The sequence below is a fragment of the Anser cygnoides genome, chromosome 15, assembly GCF_040182565.1.
Source record: "Anser cygnoides isolate HZ-2024a breed goose chromosome 15, Taihu_goose_T2T_genome, whole genome shotgun sequence".
Taxonomy (NCBI): Eukaryota; Metazoa; Chordata; class Aves; order Anseriformes; family Anatidae; genus Anser; species Anser cygnoides.
The window spans coordinates 3822126-3843143 of NC_089887.1; the positions used below are offsets into that span (position 1 = coordinate 3822126).

A 21018-nucleotide genomic window follows, 5' to 3' on the forward strand; every position below is an offset into this window, starting at 1 on the left:
GGGCAGGATGCGGCCCCTCGGGGGCAATAAAAGAGGCAGATGAGGGTGAGGTGGGCAAGAGAGAGGGTTGAAGGGTGAGTGGCTTCTTCTCTAGGGGGTTAGGGGGCAGCTTTCTGCCCTCTGTGGGTTTTTTTTTGGGTTCTCTTGTGCAGGGTTTTGGGCTTTGGAGGCTGCTTGGGGTTGTGCTGGGTCTCCTCTTCCAGCTGCTGAGGTGGGCTCGGGGGAAGCCCCCAGAACAAAGAGGCCTTTTGGGGTCGCACTGTGGCTTCTTGGAGGTGAGGTGGAGGCAGGGAGGCTGAAGCAGTCCCTGAGGCTGTAGCAGAGGGGTTAAGGCTGTGTGGTGCTGGCGGCAGCTGCTGGTGGCCCCCTGGGCCTTGGGGCTCAGAAAATGGGGAGGGGGGGGACACAAAAAGGCCTTGAGCTCAGAAAGGTGAAAGCAGGGGGCTCTTGGGGGCTGCTCCGAGCTGCAGGGGCTTGCTGTAAGCCTGGGGAAAGGGGAATGTGCCCCAGCTGGGGGTGGTCAGGCCCTGAGGGGTCGATGCATGGCGTGGCTTTAGGAGGCCCTTGGTGGTGTCTGGCTGCTCTGAAAGCACCCCAGTTTCTGCTGGGTGGAAGCCGTGTGGTTTTTTTTTTCTTTCTGATTTAAAAACTGTCTGGAGGTCTGGTCCTGGTCTTATTTGTGTGTGTGCCTGTGCTTTTCTTACCCTAATAGGGTTAGAAATAACTCTGCCTGTCCTACTTAATTCCTCTCACCTGGCAAACCCAGGAGCTGGGTCTGAAGGAGGATTACTTGCTTGGCTGCACTCGGTCGCCCCGTGCCCTGTGTGTGACCCGATGCCTCTCCCTTTGGAGGGGTCACTGGTGCAGGAACCCCGCTGGGCCGTGAGGTGGGAGGGGTGGATGTGGGGCCTTGAGCTGATGCTGTTCAGGTGTCCCTGCTGGTCCTGCCAGCACTGGGATCACACAGAGCCAGAGCTGCAGGGAGGTGGCGTTGCCATACCCATGAGAAGTGGGGTGCCCTGCTTCCTGTGGGGTTACAGCAGTTATAATCTTACTAGCCTGGTGTTTAAGTGGTGGTTTGTGCCTGTGTTTAGTTTGGAGGCTCGGCTGTGGTGTGTGAGGATCTCACTGAGCTCTGCTTAAGGCAGGAGACCTCAGTGTCTCCCTCGCTGGGGTGGTGGATGTGCCCTAGGGGTGGGGGGTCCCGGGCCCTCTGCAGATGGAGGTGGGTGTTGCTGTGACCTGACTCTGTTGTCCTGCACCCCAAAAGCACGTGGAAGCTCTCATCTGGCTGCTCTCAAGCCTCGCCGAGATGCCAGTCGTGAACGAGCCCAACGAGCGGATGAGGAAGTTCAAGAACAGAGGCAAGGATGCAGCTGTAAGTACAGACCTGGGGCATCCCCTCCCAGGGCAGGCAGAGCCAGCTGGGGCTTCGGTGTCACCAGGAGCTGATAAGAAGGTTTCTGAACAGCAGTCACCCCCAAATCCACCTGCATGGGGTGTCAGGGAGCTTAGAGACATGGTGTGGAGCTGGGTGAGAGCTGGCTGGGCTGTGTAGTGACAAGGGGGAACTCAAGTTCTGGGTGGGCGGCTGTGATGGGGATGATGAGGGTGGTCCTGCCCAGCTCCTGGCAGCAGTTATCCCTGCTATGGGGTCTGTCGGCTTGCTTTAAGGCAGTGCAGGAGATGAGGGTTTTCCTTTCAGCGAATCTTACTTTAAAATCAGCCTCTGGTTGCTGGTTCAGCCAGCCTCCTTGGGAGGCACCGAGTGAGATGTTTCCTCCTGCCTGCTCCTGTGCGAGCCTCCAGGCCATGGTGAGGAGCTGCCTGAGAGCAGAAGCTGCCTCTGCTCCTCCTGAAGGAGATTTGAGGTTGTGGAGCTGGACCTGAATCAGGTGGAGTGGGCACTGATATGGTGATGTCCTCTTCTCCCGCAGGCCATGCGGAGGCAGAGGGTGGAGGTGAACATCGAGCTGCGGAAGGCCAAGAAGGATGAGCAGATCCTGAAGCGCAGGAGTATTTCCATCGTCTCGATGGAGAAAAGCCCCACTCCAGGAGAAGACAAAAATGTGGTGAGTGCTGGGTGCTCTGCACCTGGACAGGATCGGTGCTGCAGCACCGTGGGTCTCACTGCTACTTCAGTTTTTGGGCCATCCCCAGGTCTGGCTCAAGGGACCTGGGTTAAACAGCCAGTGCCCTTCCTGATCCTTATGCCCAGTGTTGGGGAGTGCTTTACAGGTGGCTTAGCCCTTTTCTGGGTTATTTAGCATGGAAATGTGCTGTGCAGCTTCCCTCAACGGCAGGTAGAACTGGCTGGAGCCCCAGCTCTGGGAGCTGGCGATGGTAATTACTGCTCGTAGGGCCATTGCGGTGTCAGTGACTCTTCCAGTGCTTGATTACAAGGATTAGTTGCCTTGAAGGTTTTTGTGGATTCTCTTCCTCTGCATCATCTCGAAACTGCGTTGCATAAAGAGTAGACACCGCTTAGATATGGAGTGGTGACTGACTTGGGTCTAGACGGCTGATTGACTGTGGAGATTAAACTGGAGGGAGCCTTGGCTTGCTGTCTGACTCTGAATCATTCCCTGTGACACAGATTATTCAGCTGTCCTTGGAGGAAATAGTCAAAGCTGTGAACGGGAACAACCCTGAGCTCCAGCTGCAGGCTACGCAGGCTGCCAGGTATGCTGCCCGACCGGGAGGGACTGGGCTGGCTGTGGTGGGTCCTGCGGGCTGCAGGCATTTCTTCCTGTCAGAAGAGCTCTGGAGACATGACAAAGTGCATGGGGAAGGAGCCTGGTAACCCCGAGGGGCTGCAGCTGATGGCTGAAGCCCTGCAGTGTGCCCTGGGTGCCTGGCTGGGCTCCATCCCAGCCCTGGGTGGTGCCTGCAGCAGGCAGGGACATGTGCGGTGTGGTTGGAGCCAGCCCAGGGCTTGGCTGTGCCTCCTGGAGCCCCTGTGCTGGGGCAGGGGCTGTGCTGGCTCCAGTCAGCTGCTGAGACCACTGGGGAGGACCCAAAGGCTTGGTTGGGAGGAGGGCTGGCTCCACAAGGGGAGGCAGCTGAGCAGGGCTGTCCCTTATGGGTGGGGGGGTCACAGGGAGACATACACCACATAGGTGGTGGCAGGGATCTGTCCCAAGGCTCTGGGAGGGGCTACATCACTGCTGGAGTTTCCTCGGCTGCTCAAGGTGCCAGATCAGTGCTATCTGCCCATGCACTGGGGACAGCACGGTCCCAAGCAATTGCAGCCTCTGTCCCAAGGGAGCAGAAGAAAAGCCTTGCTCCCAAGGTGTCTGCTGGAGGCTGGCCAGAGCAGACCCTTCCTAAAGGGACGAGTGCTGCCTGGCTCCCCAGGCTGCTCCGCAGCACAGAGCTGGCTCTCTGCCTGCTCACACCCAGCCTGGCAGCACCCTGAGCTTGCACCACGGGGAGATACCTGGCGGAGGTGGTGAGGCAGCTCTAAGCCATGGATTCCCACCTCTGCACTACCCTGTGCCAGCACTGTGGCTGCAGAGCGAGCCAGGCTGGGGAGCAGATCTGGCTGAAAACATTTTTCAGGCTGTTTTTGGGTAGGTCAGTGTCCTGATGGTGCCTCACAGCCAAGTAAGGCTTGGTCTGCTCACGGTGGGCTGTGCTGTGCCGTCTCTTGCAGGAGAATGCTGTCCAGGCAGAAGGACCCCCCTCTCAACCAGATCATCGAGCTGGGCATCATCCCCAGGCTGGTGGAGTTCCTCACCCGCACTGACAGTGCTCCGCTGCAGTTCGAGGCCGCCTGGGCGCTGACCAACATCGCGTCCGGCACCTCCGAGCACACCAGGGCGGTGGTGGAGGGAGGTGCCATCCCGGCCTTCATTGCCCTCCTCTCCTCCCCGCACATGCACATCAGCGAGCAGTCCGTGTGGGCGCTGGGCAACATCGCAGGTAAGCAGCGGTCCCCAGTCAGGAGTTATCGGGGTTCCTCAGGGTGGCCTTGTCTCCTCCTGGCTTTGTCTCCAAGCTGGTGATGCTATTGAAACCCCTCTGTCCCTTCACGTGGGACTGAAGCCTTTGAGCCCCTGTGTTGGTTCTGCAGGAGGATTTTGGCCAAAGCCAAGTGCAAGTGTCCATCCTGCTGGGATGGTGTCACCTGCTGGTGTCACTAGCAGGGGGAAAACAATGGGATGTCTGGCTGGCCGTGATGGTGCTCGGTCTGCTTAGGAAATCCTCCCTGCCTGGAAATACTGAACGGCGTGGGGCTGGTGGTGAGCCCTGGCAGCATGTCTGGCTGCTCCCTGATGTCAGCATGTCTCATGACTTGTGCAGATGCAATTAACATCCCTTTTTCCTGTGCAGGTGATGGTCCTCTGTACAGAGATGCTCTTATCAATTGCAATGTGATTCCTCCCTTGCTGGCTCTGGTGTCGCCTGTAACTCCAGTAAATAACCTTCGTTTTCTCGACTTAACAGCTCTTCATCACTTGGGCGATGGGTGAATGGTGATTTGTCATCTGACTTAGAAACAACCAGATGAATATATGAGTTGAATGAGGCCCTTCTCTAAACTGTTTCTGGTGATCCTGCCTCTGAAATACATAGACCTGGGCATGCCGAGCAGTCTCCAGGTCAATGTAATGACTAATTCCTAGCTTGAGATGGTCAGAGCTGGCTGGGGAAGCTCAGACTAAGATGTCACTGGTGCGTGTGAAAGGGCTGAACTTGCCCTTCAAGCTTCCTCCTGCTGCTTCTCAGGTAGCTCCAAGCTGTTGGCTTCATGCCTTCTCCTGCCCTTCTGCAGTGGTCCTGCCCTGCTGCTTGCTCGGGGGAGGCAGGAGGTGGACAGAGCAGCTTTAAGAGCTGTACCGATGCCTCCAGGTGTCCCACCCCTGGGTGTGGTGGAAGCCGTATGCTTTCTGTAGGCATACCTATGGCCTCTCAGGGTAGTGCTAAGAAAACACCCTCCAGGCCTTCTGTGAGTTTATATTGCAAAATCCTTTTAAAGGACTTTAAAAGGACTGGCTGCTGTTCCTGACTCACCCTCCCCTCTTCTTGGGGGAGTCCTGTGAGACAGGGCAGAACACCGGCCCATGCACACCTTGATAGCTGTGATGTTCTGAAGGTAGCTCCACTGCTCTCCTGGAGCAGCTGTGACTCCTTGCTGAGATGAGCTGGTTGGGGCAACTTCAACCCTTGAGGTGCCCTGCTCAAGAACAATGAGCTGCTAATATTAAATAAGGCTATATTAAAATAACAAATTCCTAATCTCGTCCAAAGAATGCTTTGTAATTTGTCCAAGGGACCCAGCAAATAAGCTGTTTGGCACCTTTGTTAGTCATAGCAGCTTGTCACACCACTGGACTTGAAGTTATTGGAACTTAATATTGGAGAGGGAGGAGAGGAAAGGTCTTACCTGTTTCATCTTCCTGCTTCAAACAAGCCTCAGCCCTTATTAAGAAGGCTGCTTCTGGCTACTCGATAACATCTCTGAGCTGCAGGGCCCAGAAGCAGGGTGCTCCTTCTCCTGTGCTTGTTACTCCAGTGAGGCTCTGTCGGCCAGGGAGGATCTTACACCTCGCTTGTGTTCCAGATCGGGTTCCTGAGGAACATCACGTGGACTCTGTCGAACCTCTGTAGGAACAAGAACCCCTACCCTCCCCTGGATGCGGTGAAGAAGATGCTGCCGGTCCTCACCTGCCTCATGGAGCACGAGGACAAGGAAATCCTTGCTGACTCCTGCTGGGCAGTTTCCTATCTGACCGACGGCTCCAACGATCGCATCCAGATCGTAGTGGACACGGGGATTCTCCCAAGGCTGGTGGAGCTCATGGGCGGCCCAGAGCTGATCATTATGGTAGGAAGCAAACTCCTAGTCTCAGTCCCTCTCCTCTGATGTCCTACATTAAGGGAAGGAATGTCATCTTGCTGTCTGTGGCTAGTGTGGTCGGCTGTCTTCCCAGACCACAGTTTTGCTTGGTTACTGGTCAAGCCAATGCTCTGTCCCAGCTTGCTGTGGCTTACAGACTCATAAGAGACTGTAAAGCTGCTTAGAGCAAAACAGGAGGCCAGTAGGTCTGTAACAGTAATCAGCCATGGTGCTCCCTTCGTTTGAGGGATCAAGCACTTAGGGAACTTGTTGTCTTCCTGGCATGTGTCCCTTGAGATAAGGATTCTCCTCATCTTCATCTGCTCTAATTTGTCTAGACTCCAGCTCTCCGTGCCATCGGGAATGTTGTCACGGGGACCGATGAGCAGACCCAGGCAGCTATTGATGCTGGCGTCTTGGTTATCCTGCCCCTTCTCTTGCGACACGCGAAGCCAACCATACAGAAGGAAGCCGCGTGGACGCTCAGCAACATCGCAGCAGGGCCTTGCCAGCAGATCCAGCAACTCATCACCTGCAGGTTGTTGCCACCTCTGGTGGAGCTGCTTGATAAGGTGAGGGTGCAGTGCCGTCTGTCCAGCTGCTGTAGAAGCAGTGTTAAGCTTCAGTCCATGACACTTGGTTTGTGAGGCACTTGGTGTGCGCTCAGGAAACACAAGAGATCTCTGGAACAGCCTGGGCACTCAGTATGCCTGCATGTGGCACAACAGCACAGCTTGGAGCTGCCCTTGGCAGCTCTGCAAGGTGTCACCAAACTCTCTGAGTGCTAGGGACCAGTCCAAACTGAACACAAACTGGCTCTCCTCTCCTGGCCCCTCCTCCTGCTCTAAAAAGGATGCTGGAGTCTGGTAGTGCCTTCACTGTGCTGTTCTTCCAGGGGGACTTCAAGGCTCAGAAGGAGGCTGTGTGGGCAGTGGCCAACTTCACGACTGGAGGCACTGTGGAGCAGGTGGTGGAGCTGGTCCAGTCTGGGGTCCTCAAGCCTCTGCTCAACCTGCTTTTGGCTAAAGACAGCAAAACTATCCTGGTCATCCTGGATACAATTTCAAATCTCTTCCTGGTAAGATTTGGTACTGTTCCTTGCATCCTCTTCCCCCCCCCAAAAGCAGTAGGATGTGAGCTGAAGGCTCACACGGGGTGGCTAGAACAGCTGCTCTTACAGCAGCTAGCGGTCTTGCAGGAGTCAGGGTTGGACTCAATATTACTTGTTCTTGGATCCGCTTGGGCTGTCTGGAGGGCTTGACAAGGTTAAGTTCCCAAGGGTTCATCCTTTTGGCAAGGAAAAGATGTGGTGTGCTGATCCTGTTAGCTGCACAGAGGCAAAGGTCTTGGAGAAGTAGAGTGGTCCTAGTTTCTTCACAGAAACAGAGCAGAGTTCAGCTGGCTTGTTTGGTCAGTGAAGCCACAGTACAATAATCCTAACAGGGTCTGCTTTATAGGCACAGTAGTCATATTGCACAGTCATATCACAAGGATCTCTGCTAAACCCAAAACAGGGAGGGACCATAAATACAAGGGGCTGCAGACACTCGACTCCTAGGTTCAGGACCTTACAGGAGAGATCATCGTGGGCCTGTTACTGACACAAGGTTGTACTCACCTCTTTCATCACAGGCAGCTGAGAAGCTGGGAGAGACAGAAAGGCTGTGTCTGCTGGTGGAAGAGCTTGATGGTCTGGAGAAAATTGAAGCCTTGCAAACCCATGACAACAACATGGTCTACCGAGCTGCACTGAATATCATAGAGAAATACTTTTCTGGTGAGGTATGTGAGCTCTTGCTGCTTCTCATCTGAAAATGAGCTATTGCATGCTGAAATGAAGCACATCCTTTAAGGATGCTGAATTAGGTCCTTAGAAGAAATCTATATATGAATAGGGTAGTTCTTGCAGCTTGCTCCCTTTACTTTTAGAGCTTTTTGAAAGCTATGATTTCAGTTGTCAGCTGATTAGTTGTGCAACAGATACGGATGCCTTGATAGCATCTTGCTGCTGGAATTTAAACTGGCATCGGCTGGGGTTACTGCAGTTGCTGGTATGAATACCAAATGTGGAGAAACTGCTTCCTTCAGAGCTGGGCTAGCTTGTCGCTATGAATGGAAGCCTCCTACTCGGCTGATAACTGTGCTCAGGTTCCTTCTGGATTACTTGACCCTTCTCACATTAACGAACTTGTGGAAAAAGAGCATAGGACATCAGCTAGCAGTTGCAAGAGTTCTCTAACTGTCACAGATGCTGTCCTTGGATCTAGCCTTAAAGTCTTGCAGATGGGGGAACACCAGGGAAGAGGCTTAGTGGTTCAGCAGACCTTGGAGCTGAGGCTCGGTCTAGATTTGAACCCCCTGCAGCAGGGAGCAGATGTATGTTAGGTTTTTTTTTCCCAGCACCAGGGTTGCAGGGTGTCCTGGTGAGAGGGTGTGGAAGAAGCTGTCCTACACACCAGCACCTACCTGAGGGGCTGGATGCCAGGGGAACGTCTCTCCAAAGCAGCCCTGGTTGCTGTTGGAAGCAGACAAAACTCAAGCAAATTCTGCCACTCCAGTTACTCCTGTCTCCTGCCCCGGGTGTCTGAGTCTCTAGATTTGCTCACTTTTGCACATGAGCCACAGAGACAATGACAGGGTGTGCTATACAGAACAGGAGGACTTGGTGAAGCTGCTCTGCTGCTGTAACAGGCTTTTAAAATGAGAATAAGCAGTAAGCTGCGGTAAAGCTTCAGGCAAACCGGTACAATAACCTTCTGCTATAAAGATGCAGAACCATTAACTAAAGGCCATCAACTTTCTCCTAGGAAAATCCAGATCTGCAGCCTGGGACTGACCAAGACGGACTATATAACTTCTCAGTGGAGAAGCAAGACTTCGATTTCTGAAGATGAGGCACTGCACAGCTCTGAGCTAGGCAGTCTTGGTAGAGCCAGGATGTCCAGATCAAGAGGAGCAAAGTTGTGGGATCTTTTTACATTTGAAGCTTATCAATAAATTGCACTTCTGGGTTTGTATCTTATGCTTCTATTGCTTCTGTTTTTCCCCCTCATAAGCCACTGTTGCAAGGAGTTGTTGCAAAATATCTTCCTATATGTTTAGGCCCTGTGGAATTGTGTTAGAGCTCCTGGGTGCCTTTTCTAGGTGAAAAGCACAGCCAGAGACTTCCTGCTAACTGCTTGACTAGAGTCAAACCCCTAAAGAGCAGGATGTTACTACCAAATCCAGCTTGGTTTCAGTGCTTGTGCTGAAATTTCTAGGCTTGATTTGGAGTGGCTGAAACAGCTCAAAAGCTGTTTGAGAGGCTTTGTCCTGCCATTCCAGTCCTCCATGGATGTAGCAGGATCTGGACATAGGAGCTGAGTAAACTTGGGCCCTTTGGCAGCACAGATGTTTGCAGTGGGAGCTGTTCTACCTCACAGATGCTGCCCACTTCCCTGGAGCCCATTGATCTGGCTCTGCCTAAAGCTGCCCTCTGCTAGCAAGGACTTGTGTTCTGAGTTTTTATTGCATGTCACTGCTGAGGAGTCCTCCCTGTCTTTAATCCCTCTAAATTCACCCTCCCTCCATGGGCTGAGGAGGGTGGATGTGGCTCTGGGGTCCCAGACTGGAGGGCTCTGCTGGCACCTGCCAGACCCCAGGGGCTGAAGCATTTTAAGGGCTTTGTTCCATGCAGAACTGGGGGGTGGGCGGCTTTATCATCCATGCTTTGCTATGTTTGATTCTTCAAAAGGACCCCAGGTGCTTCAGGGCTCTGCTTTCTCAGATGTGGGGGGAGGTGGAGTGACAGAGGAATTAATGTGAAGGGAAAACATGATTTCTGGAGGGAAGAACCTCTTCCTCTGCCCTGAATTTGTTCTCCACAGGATACAAGCATTTTTCTTCCCAGGCTGCCTAGAAACAAGGAGTGAAGCCTGGCTGTGCTCTGTGAGGGGCTGTGCAGCCCTCAGCTTGTGGGCCAGAGCTGGGCATCACTTTTATTTAATATTAAAATGCTGGAGCTGCTGAATAGTATAAGGATTCATAGTCTTCAGTACATAGTTTTGGATGCAGGAAGTAAAGCTATGACAAAGCCTGAAATGTGCACTGGAGACAAGTGTCTCTGCACATCCTTTGTTTGTGCCCATGGCCTAACACAAAGGGTTTGGCTAGCTGTGCCTTCTTGTAGCATGCTGCTGACAGGGCTGATGCAGCATCTGGAAGTGATCGGATTTCAGCAGGTAAAAAGAATCTGAGGCAGGTGCTTCCTCAGTGTAAATGGAGATGCAGCCTGGAGCTGGGCTCCTGCACCTGCCCTGACTTCAGCTTGTGGAGTTGCACAGGCAGCCCTGCTGTGCTTGGGCAGCAGGGGTGCTGGTGCTCTGACTTGGAGCAAGGCAGAAGGAGAGGATGCAGCTATTTGGCTGTTCCCCTGCTTCCCTGTGTGTGCTGGATGTGAGACTGCAGTAGAAAGGCTGCTTGCTTCCACCACTGCAGCCTTAAGCCTCGAGAAACTAGTGCCTGTCTAGCTCTGCAGGTGATAGAGAGGAAAATGTTCTCTTTTAGTATCTGTGCCTGCTGAACTTACTGCAAGTTGTGCAGCTGAGGAGGCAGCTCTAAGCCCATAGCCACCTTCCTGTGGGGTCAGCACCTACCCCCTGCTCCTGGATGAGGCTGGCCTTGTTAATTAGAGCCCCTCTCCTTTACTTTATCCTGGCCCACTGGCTGTGGGGGTGATTTTGACTCCTGCTGTGGGGGGGTCTCTGGGTGGGAGGAGGTGGGTGAGCCCCAGGCCATGTCCATAGCACCCCATACCCCCCAGCCATGTGTCCCTATACACCCCCTGGGCCAACTTAGAATCCTAGAATCATTAAGGTTGGAAAAGACCTCCAAGATCATCTGGTGCCACCCATGTCACCCATTAAACTATGTCCCTAAGCACCACATCCAACCTTCTTTTAAACACCCCCAGTGACCCCACCCCCCCCCAGGCAACCTGTTCTAACGCCTGGCTGCTTGTTCTGACAAGAAATGTCTCCTAATTTCCAGCCTGAACCTCCCCTGGTGTAACTTGAGGTCATTCCCTCTAGTCTTACCGCTAATTTCTGTGACATACTCCCATTCCTGCCCCATTTCCCCTACAAATCCCCTCCAGCCCCCCTATGCCCCCCCAAGCCTCGCCTCCCCCTCGCCAGGGGGCGCTCCCCCTCCCTCCGAGTGTGGCTTCCTTCGACCTCCCCAAGATGGCGGCGCCGCGCCGCCGCCCCGCTCTGCGTGCTGACGTCACGCCCCTCCGGCGGGCGCAGGGCGGGGCGGGGGCGGCTCCAGCGCCCTCTCGGCGGCCGGGCCGGGTCGGGCTGAGGCGGGCGGGCGGCGGCGGCGGCTCCGGGAGCGGCTCCGGCTCCGCGTCTGGCTCCGGTTAACGGCGGAGGAGGCTCCTGGAGCGCTCGGCCGGGGGTTAGGCCAGGCCCGCATGGGGTTGCGCGGGGCCGCCGGTTGATCTGGGCGCGATGTCGAACCCCGGGACGCGGCGGAACGGCTCCAGCATCAAGATCCGCCTCACAGGTAACGGGGCCACGGCCCTGGGGCTCCCCTTCACCACAAAACCTCGGCCCGGTCAACCCTCCCCTCACGCCCAGGGGCCGGGGAGGGGGCGAACGCCCCCTCCCCGGCCCCTGGGCGTGAGGGGAGGGTTGACCGGGCCGCCGTGGGCCGGCTTCGGCGGTAACCGGGCCCCAGCCACCTCTCCTCAACTTTTATCCCTTTATAACCCCTTCTCCCACCACCGGGGCCCTGTGGAGGTTCTGTATTTTGAAGTTATTTCTGTTGATTTTCATTTTTTTTTTTCCCCCTCGTGGCACGTTGTTACCTCCCCCCCCCACCTCCAATACAGCCCACGGGCTGCTTCATCCCCCGGCTCCCTCAGATTTTGGCCTTTCCTGGCTTTGAACGAAGCCTTTCCTTTCATAATTTACCTCGCTTTGATTTACTTAAACCGTTTACCTTCCCCTCTTGCTAGTGAAGATAACCCTTTGAGCTTCCTCTGGAGGAAACGTATGTTTAATTGCTTTTAGCGTTTTTACCCCCCTTTTTTTTGTTGTTTGTCCTTTTTTTTGAGTTCTTTTTTATTATTATCATTTCCCACAACTTGATTTCCTTTCAAATATCACGCATTCAACTTTTGAAGTCCCTTCCCCGAGCGAAGGATGACAAGAAGCGGCGCGTTTCGTGGCTCCTCGCGAGGTCTGCGCTCGGGCGCGCGTGCACATATGGATAAGCCAATTTATGTGGCACCCTCAGAGGTCTGGATTAAATCTTCTGAAAGCTGCTCCAGTTGGTGCCGAGGTTGCTGCTTAAACAGAAAGGGGCACGGTTTCTGCTTCTTAAGGCTGCTGTGTGAATTATTAATAGATAAGGCCCTATCCGGCCTTTCAAAGGCAACAGGTGGATGCTTGGAGATCTCTTGGTGCGAAGGAACTGCTCAGCCACCGGCATTGATCTTCACAGAGTTGTGTCTGCAGGAGCATAAAAGATTGCCAAATAACGAGAAAATGGCACTAGGTAAACTTCGGTTACAGGGTAACTTGCTCCTGGCAGATACTGCAATCAGTCAGAAGCATCTCTTAAAAAAATCCCTTTTTTCTTTTAATTAGTTTTCTGATTCTGCGCCGCTCGTGGTTTAGAAGGCTAAAGTTGGTGAGGGAAATGTAAATCTGAAAATCCTTTTGGACATGAGAAGGCTGAAAGTATTTTTAGGGTGTATGGATGATGTTTGATCTGAAACGAGTTCTGTGGCGATGTATACTAAATGTCAAATCTGTCATTAATGTGGCTTATTTTTATGCAAGTCAGTCAATAAAAATGTTGGGAGTTGAGTAACTTATGCTGCGGTCATAGCCCTTCTGAGCAGGAGGATATCATTTAAATAACAGATAGAAGCTGTTGGGTTTAATTTTAAAGAGTGAACGCTGCATCAAAGTGCTCTTTTCCTTTTAGCATGCGCTACTTTTCTCTCCTAGCTGAGGACGTTTATTGGAAGGGACTGAAGTTTTACTGCATTGAACAACTTGGTGGATTTTCTCACTCGTATCTTTTTTTTTATTATATATAATTAAAGAAATCTGCTTGCTCAAACATTCTTCTTTTTTATAAGCATGCAACCTGCGTAGTGTGAAAAAAATGCTGTATTTAATCAGAAAATAAATTGCTTTGGGAGAGATTTCCCTTTAGAATCATTAGGAAACATATTCTTGGCTTCGCTGGAGACTAGCGTGCTGACTTACCTGTTCCAAAGAGTTGTAGCTGGCGTGGCTTTTTCTCCCCTGTTTTGCTATTGGGAGATTTGAGCGGAATTAAATCAAACGGAGGGCTCCTTCCGTTATGATTTACTCCTCGCATTGTGTTTCCTGTGATTAGGAACAATTTGGTTTGCCCTACCGAAAATAGCTGTGTAAATACCACTTAGTCTGAAGGCGCCTGTGAGCGGTACGTTGGGAAGTGAACGGGAGTCAAATCCTTCATGCTTTTTCTTCTTTTTCTTGCGTATCGGAAAGGTATGACCAGGGTGTTGGGAGTGTTTTATTTGTGTGAAGCTATCTAAAAGTTCTGGATCCTCTGGTTATTTTCAGAAATGGTCTTTGTGCTTATGCAGAGTGGTGTCGGTCCTGCCCCGATAAGAATTGTAATGAAGCAAAATGGCAAATAATGCTTCCTGTTAGAAATGAGGAAACAACAGCAAAACCCAACAGCAAGTAACCCGGGTGACAGATTAAAATGATTTGTGTCCTGTGGATCACAAATGTGCTGATCTCTTGTTTTATCTCCATTTCTCCAAAAGCGCGTGCGAAGTTTCTCTTATTTCCACTGGAGCTTTCACGGTTACTGGTGATGCAGGAGCCAAAGATATTTGTGGCCTTGTCTCTTGCCACTTGGAGCAGTTCTAGGCAAAGTAAGGTAAAACTTGTCGTTGAGTCCGTGGTCTTTTTGTATTTGTGCTGCCACCAGGGTAGTGTAACAGGGATGGATGTCTCAAGAAAGGGATGGAAATAATAAAATGATATTGTGCTCGAAGAGTCCGCCTGGGATCTTCTGGGTCAGGGAGGAACATGACCCACAGACGAAGGCACCTTTGCGGAGCACACATCAATCCCTCCTTTAACTGACGTGCTCCTCTAAAACCTTTGTTTGCTGCTGCAGTTGCTCCCTGGGGAAGTTCCTAAGGGTTTGTCAACTCCAGGGCTTACACGCTTCTTACTCATACTGTTATATCACGCAGAAGTACTCGTGAAAACTGCAGTCTCATTGTGCTGCTATCAGAGACACTCCTGTTCCAGGTAGCCTGCGGATGAAAGTTGCAGATGGAATGGGAAAAATTGTGAAGTGGACTCAACGTGCAACTTCTGTACCAAAAAAGCTGCAGGTTGTATTCGGACTTCGTCGGTACTGGCTTTTTCAGCAGTGTCTCAGCTGAGGTGTGAAAAGCTGGTTGGCTCCTGGTAGTGCAGAGGAAATTAAGGAAAGGTTGGGAAGGAAAAGGAATTAGTTCAGATGTTACGGATCGCTTCAGAGATGGAGCAGGAAGGGGAGAGGGGCTCACGGGTAAATCGGAGCCCGTTAAAACGCATAGATGGTTGTGTCGAGGGCTGAGGGCAAAACCGGTTTCTTTCACAGAAGAGCAGCAGTTGGTATAACAGGAGAACATAAATAGTCAGCTCTGAGCATTAGGTGGAGGCGTTCCTCGCCGGCAGACCTGGTCTAGGAAGTCGCTGGGCCGCTGTTTGTTGTCGCCTCGGTAGAGGTTTGGGAGGGAGGGTGTACGTGAGAGAAAGGAAATTCTGGTGTCGGAAGTGTCAGGGAGGGATGACAAAGATGGTGTGGAAGTGGGTGGTTTGTGTGAGGTGCGGGGATTTGTAGGCGGCACGTTGGATCGCTGTAGGAAAGGTTTTGGTGCTTAGCAGTGGCAAAGAAAGGGAAGGAGGGAAGAGGTGGTGCAGATAAGTAGCCTGGACACCACTTTCGGTTCCCTGTAGTTAGCACGGTTTAGGGAAGTCCCATTTGCAAAGCATGAGCGGTTAGTTGCTTCTAGACGGGTGGCTTTAGGTCAATTTGTAGATACTCATTTGTAATTTAAGGAACACATTAAAGAATACAGCGATTTCTGGTACAAAGTAAAATATTACGTTCCCTTCATGCATACACGTAGGATCGCTCTGAAGGCGTATGTTAAAACGTGTCACAAACGCTTCCATTTCGGGACTAATGTAGTATTGATCGATGCAGCAAAGTTAACGGGCTGATCGATAGCAGCACTAATATCGACGACCTGGGCAGCTTTATGTCCTGTGTTCAGAAACGATGAGTATCTGCGTAGGCATCTCTGGATCAGAAGCGGCGCATACCTCGTGGGCTGGCTGTAGTTTTATGTTCTTATCTTTAGAAAGAGCTCCGTTGCAGGCTGACGGTGCTGGTGCTAGTGCAAGGGAAGGCTAAAATGGCTGGTCGGTCAGCCTAGCGTTTGGGATTTAAAATCGAGCTGGTTTCCTACAGTGGGAAGCAACAGTTTAGTAGCTCCAAGCTGATTTTGCCTAGCGATCCGGGAGGATGTCGAAATCTGTCTTGTTATTTGGTCTTCTTCACGTGTTTGGGAGCGGGTTGCTCGATGTGCTGGTGGTTGGAGCGCTGGCCTGGAGCTCGGTCCGGAGCCCCGCCGCACGCTTCCTGCGTGGCGCTGAGCAAGGCGCTTAATCCCCCGCCTCCGTTCCCTGTTTGCACCTTGAAGTGCTGGCGTTTTTGGGAAGGCAAACTTGTGGCTGCTCAGAGGCCCTTTGATAGAGATGGCAAAGAGGCTTAGGGCATGTAACGAGGGGGACTTAAGGGAAAAATACTACTAATAATCTTGCTTTCATGGGGAGAAGTCTGGGGAGCAGCCTTTGCAGCCAGCCAGCTGGCATCTCTGGGCTGCTGGAGTGGGAATCCAACGAGCTGCCTTTTCCTCCGGGCAGGCTGGTGGGTAGCGAGTCTCCTTTTGTGTTTCTCCCAGTAAGCCCGAGCCGTGCCAGCACCATTGTCCCGGTGGAAGTAAATTAAATCTCCAAAAGGAGTTCGCTTGAATATTCCCCTCAGGCAGGGAAAGTAGAAACAATAACTACTTTATTCCCGACTCGAAACTTTATTTTCTCAAACTGAATGTCTTCATCTAAAGAAATGTAATTTGGGATGTTGCTGTGCAGCTCCTTAATGATTTCTTTCTAATTCCATGCTAGCCACCAGTCTGAGAGCAGTTTTCTCATCCGCTTCCTTAAATGGCTGCATCATGTTATTCAATTCTGTAGCGTCACGTTTTCTCCCGGTTGCAAAATTGAGCATTCCGGGGTTACACAGCAATTCCCCTGCGAGGAAGTCAGTTTTACACTGGGATGTTGTGTGCTGGTACCTGACCTCTTACTGACGGCGACCGAGGAGCTGCTGGAAGCACCCTTGCAGGTAAATCCAAGCGAGACCACAGAGGTTGGGGCCTGCGGCTGGAAGGTGCCTTCGGTGGCTCACAGGGTGAAGAAGTGCTGTACAGAAACACCACGTGTGCGTGTTGGCAGCCTGAGTTTCGGAGGTTTGTCTGGACTGCTGCCCAACTTTAAGCAAGTCCAGTCGACATGCTTAAAGTTGGATTAATCTGGTTAGATTACTTGCTACTATTTATGGTTCCAGACTTAAATACTCGCTCGGCTGCCTTGTTCGTTTGGGCCGCGTTGGTCAAAATAGCGTGAGAGGGAGGATTGGTCTGGAGAAGGTAAGGTTAAATCGGTGTGGTAGGCTTGTGAAGCTTAGGTATGTACACTTCAGAGCAGCTCATTTAAGACTTGGGGAAGAGAATATCAGAAAAAAAGTCTGGAAGAGACTGCTCTATCTGCCATTTTTTTCCCTAAGTTAGGAATTATTTTTTTGTTGATTTATTTATTTTTTTTCCCCATGATGATTCCTCTGGAACCGGTCAAAATGTTATTGTGGAAAAGGCCCAGATTCTGCAGTACCATTGAAAGCTTTTATCTGTATTAGCGCTTTGATAATTTGCATTTGGGAACCGAAAACCGCTGCTGATTTATTCTCCTGGAGTGGAACCAAGGCTGAATGGCCCCATTACTGCAAACGGTTTGTTCTCCCCTATACCAGCAGCTCGGGGTGGGGGACAGGAAGACGTCAGTGAGATCTGAAGTCTTGAGATCTCTGTTGGCAGCCACCCTGTTGTTTCTCCTGCCGTGGATCTGTTTAGGTTTTGGGGTGTGTGCCGAGGTCTTGAGTGTAGTCCTTGGCGCTCTTGGTGACACCAGGATGTCCCCTCTGCTGACGGTGAGGACAGCTCTCCAGCTGGCTGCCTTGCCGCGTTTTTACCTTGATGCCTTCTCACCGCGTGTGTTGGAAAGCCCAAAGCAAGACGTGCGCTTAGTTAGGACCGAACGTGTTACTGCTGGTGGTGGGGAAGCCGCGCTGCTCTCAGGTTATGATGTTTCAGGTGCTTACAAACGAGTTCCCGCAGATGTAGCTGCAGTAACTTAAGATGTTATCTCCTTGCTAGCCTGCTGCCCCCCGTTGCCAGAAATTTGTCACCCGCTGCAAGAGAACTGGTGGAAGAAAACCCGTGCTCATACCTCACCTGCGTACGTGCAAATCCAGCTTCTTGGTGTGAGTCTGTCTCAAGAATTTAAGGCAAGATGCTGGACTTTGAAAAGCTGAGGTATGAGCATGAGTTGTCTTCTGGTAGGGGGAGCTGAGCTTGGGAGAGGAAAACGGGAGACAGAGGGACAATAGTGATTTCCTAAACCATGCAGCAAGCTTTGCTGGAGCTTGCCTATTGGTATATATCAATTTATAAAAGATGAGATAAATATTAACATAATAGAAGAAGAAACCTGCATGTATGTTTGCTAAAGACCAATCAGTAGGTCAGTAACAGGTTAAGATGCTACCAAAAACTGTTTATAAGCTTTGTTTCCCATTTATTTGAGTGGAAACTAGTAATTTTTCAAAGGGGATCCCTGCGCGTATTTTTCAGGCTTTTCCAGCTCTCTCTTTCCTTGTGAAAGTCTTAAAATGCAATGAGAGGGCAGAGCAAAAACGTTGCAAGATTTTCTTTTGCATATTCTCTTATGAACTGGCATCTGCATTGGGAATATTTGGGGATAGAGGAGCTGGATGATAAATGTGACGATACTCTAGTTGAATTGGCAAAATAAGCTCGCATGCTGTTTTAGAAAGAATCTCTCCACAGGGCTGTAATAGCTTGATGCCTTCCTCTTCAGTAAGTCATTTTTGTCAAGTTAAAGGCCAAAATTCAAACTGGCTTGTTGTCAAGGACACTAAGCACAGCAGGCAAAAAATCCCCAAGGCTACCCAATTCACAGCGTAGATGGATAAAGCTGGCAGAGCAGAGTTTACTCTCCCCTCCCCCCTGAAAAAATCCTTTTTTTTTCCTCTTTTTTTTTTTTTTAGAGGATATGGACACTATTATGCATACTAATACAATTTACCCGAAAGTATTTAAATGGGAGGTTTGTTCATCTGTTTGCGGGCGAAACAATCCATTATTGTCTGGGAGTAATGCTAAAATAATGCACAATCCCCCCAGCGACCGCGCGGCGCTGCACGCCGCTCCCGGGCCAGCTGTGCTCACCTCCGCTGCAGCTGAAGGCGATGGCAGCCGGCCGAGGAGCCGCTGCGGCAGCATCGGGGCTCGGTGAGCATCAGCCCTGTGCCTCGGCTGTGCCGTGGGGATGTAACCCTAATCCTGAATCACTCCGGAACGGTGAGAAATCCCGTGGAATCAGGTGTTTGTGAGAGCTTTCCGTTTTACGCTGTGTTTCCTGGTTGTCACTTAAGCGTGTGCTGCAGCTCATTTAAGAATAAAGGGCAGTGATAAACCACACTATTAACTCCGAGTGGTATTGACCACTAGGATACTCCAGGAATACTACGTGTCCCTGAATTTCCTCGCTGATGTTCAGCTCTAGCCATGGTGGTTGTTTTTTTCCTTTTGAATGCTTCTTCCCCAATGGATTATGAAGAAGCCCTGCTGAAGATGATAATAACACTTCTTTCTCTCACTTTCACGGATAGCCTGGTATTATCTGATCTTGCAGTAATTTTTGCTCTTGCTGTTAACCCGTAGTAAGTAAAGAAATATTTTCAATAAGACGCCTTTTTTTCCCCTCAAGTTGATGAGGTCTGTCTCGCTACACTTTATTATTTGGAATAAAATGACATTTTGTGTGTGAGTGAAGGAATAGCATTTTCTGTGACCTTTTCATATGTTTGCATTTTAGTCTTCCATAAAAACCTGCCTACTCCCTCTAATCGTTAGACTAAAAAAATGCGTATGTTCATCTCAATTTAAAGTTTCCATCTCTTGTTTACTTCTTAATTAAATTTGCACGTGTTAGAGAAAATCTATTCTTCTAATTAACCTTCCTAATTTCCAGGACACTATATTGAAAGTTCTCCATTGTGCTTCTTCCTCCTTAAAGTAAAGGTAAAAAATTGTTTAAGAGAGTTGCCTTTGCATTTATTTTGAATTCAAGGCAGCTGCTACCATCAGTCTGAGCTCTTTTCCATGGGCCTGTTTTTTCTTCCTCGAACCCAGAACGCGGTCCGTGTCGCATCCTCAGTGTAAGCTGGGCATTACAGCAGGAAATTTAGTCCCTGTGGTCAATATGTTTGCATCTTCTGGTATGCAGGTGTACGGCTCAACAAGTTTCTTAAAAAGGAAACATCTTTTGAAATGCATATGCTTCATTTTACTGATGAGCATAAGCAAAAAAAAAAAAAAAGGGAGTCCAGACTGCAAGACTGCACATGAAAATTAACTGAGTATATGGATTGTGCTGTTGCTTTAACATTTTTTTTGGCTTCACAAGTGCAGAATTTAGAAAAGTGAGGAATTTCAGTTTGATTCAGACTGCAGTGATTGATTCGTTTCCAGTGGAAGCTTTATTCTTACATCTAGTTGTTTTTTTTTTTTTTACATGTAGACATTTTTATAAGCATGTGGGACCTTCACTTTAAACTTAGAATTAGGAGGCAGAGGTGTCGTATTCTACAAGTGTAAGTCTAGTTAATGGATACCTCGTTGTTGAACAAGGCTTCTTGGGAACTTCTGGCATTAATGGGGAGGAAATCCATTAGATTTGGTAAACTCTGAGTTCTGGATTGAGCAGGTGAATGTCAGCTAAAGATACGGTATCAGCCTTTGAAAGAATAACTTGAATTTTCTGGGTTCTTGAAATGATATTTACTTCAGCATTATTATGGCTGTAGAAATTACAAGCAATATCTCTTGTAACTCTCAAAATTGTCTGCAGACAGGTAACTATCAAGCTGTGATGGGCACGTTTATATTTCATGTGTCTGTAAATACCCTATTAAATAGCAAATCGGAGAGAACAGAAGTAGCTTGGTGGCAAAAAGAAAAAAAAAAAGCCTGAAATCTGGGGTCTTTGAACTTGTCAGAAAACTGTGCATCTAATTTTTCTCTCTCTCAGCTTTTTTTTTTCTGTCTGTGTGAAGAGTTTTTGTGCTGTGATCTGCTGATGTATTTAACCTATTCCTGAAATATTTTGACCAAAGACTGAAAATACTTCTGTTGGGTTCCCCGTTTTACAGATGAGTGCTGAAATACAGATGAGATACGCTTGAAGGTGTAAGCGAAGTTACAGAGCTGGTAGGTGCTAGCAAGTTCATGGACGTTTGGAGCGCAGCGTGGTCCTCCGGACAGTGAACACATCGGATTCAGGAAAAGGGTGCAAGTTGTAAACCTACACTTCAGTGACCGTGTTCAACTTCGGTAGCTGTGCGATGTAACCAAGTTAAATTTGGTTTTGAAAATGTGACTGTGATTCGTTAAATAATCTAATGTTAATTTGCTAATGCAAAAGCACAGGCTACAGGATTAAATGTCCGGCTGCCTTTGTAAGGCTGACTTCCACAGATTGTGCAATAACTATCTAAAATACGCAATGCTATATCTAAAGTTAATAGGACATTATAGGAGCGTCTACACCTCTTATTCCTTCTTTCCAAGATTTTTAGGGAATTGAACGTTAATAGACTTTTTTTTTCAATATATATTTAATTAGATGGGTCTGTTGCAGCCCGATAAACCGGCACAGGTGTGAGAGTCAGCCAGCCAGACCGTCACGAGCGTGCAGCCT

The 21018-nt window shown here is 50.1% G+C and overlaps 2 protein-coding genes and 1 long non-coding RNA gene across 6 annotated transcripts in view; all 3 read left to right on the forward strand.

Annotated features, from left to right (window-relative positions):
* Positions 1 to 1236: 1236 nt before the first annotated feature.
* Positions 1237 to 8877, forward strand: KPNA7 (karyopherin subunit alpha 7). Its single transcript, XM_013174893.3, has 10 exons — positions 1237 to 1378; positions 1938 to 2072; positions 2597 to 2682; positions 3656 to 3924; positions 4336 to 4418; positions 5567 to 5830; positions 6181 to 6414; positions 6738 to 6920; positions 7475 to 7624; positions 8650 to 8877. Exons 1-10 carry the CDS (start codon positions 1313 to 1315, stop codon positions 8728 to 8730), a joined length of 1551 nt encoding a protein of 516 aa, XP_013030347.2. The 5' UTR covers positions 1237 to 1312; the 3' UTR covers positions 8731 to 8877.
* Positions 8878 to 11140: 2263 nt separating this feature from the next.
* SMURF1 (SMAD specific E3 ubiquitin protein ligase 1) overlaps positions 11141 to 21018 on the forward strand; it is a 46968-nt gene continuing 37090 nt past the window's right edge. For 3 of the 4 annotated variants that reach the window (XM_048063104.2, XM_048063110.2, XM_048063118.2), the window contains exon 1: positions 11141 to 11386. In XM_048063104.2, the coding sequence (XP_047919061.1) occupies positions 11332 to 11386 (55 nt within the window). In that variant the 5' untranslated portion in view covers positions 11141 to 11331. The remainder of the gene's footprint in view (positions 11387 to 21018) is intronic. The other variant, XM_048063113.2, reaches the window with a different exon arrangement.
* On the forward strand, positions 11490 to 20792 carry LOC136786426 (uncharacterized). The gene is made up of 2 exons (XR_010825039.1): positions 11490 to 16303; positions 20471 to 20792. It is a non-coding gene; the product is annotated as an uncharacterized lncRNA (long non-coding RNA).

Coding starts and splice junctions, on each gene's coding strand:
- KPNA7 (XM_013174893.3), top strand. CDS start 1,313: ATGCCAGTCGTGAACGAGCCCAACGAGCGGATGAGGAAGTTCAAGAAC. Junction 4,419..5,566: donor TGGTGTCGCCTGTAACTCCA/GTAAATAACCTT, acceptor CTTGTGTTCCAG/ATCGGGTTCCTGAGGAACAT. Junction 5,831..6,180: donor GCCCAGAGCTGATCATTATG/GTAGGAAGCAAA, acceptor TAATTTGTCTAG/ACTCCAGCTCTCCGTGCCAT.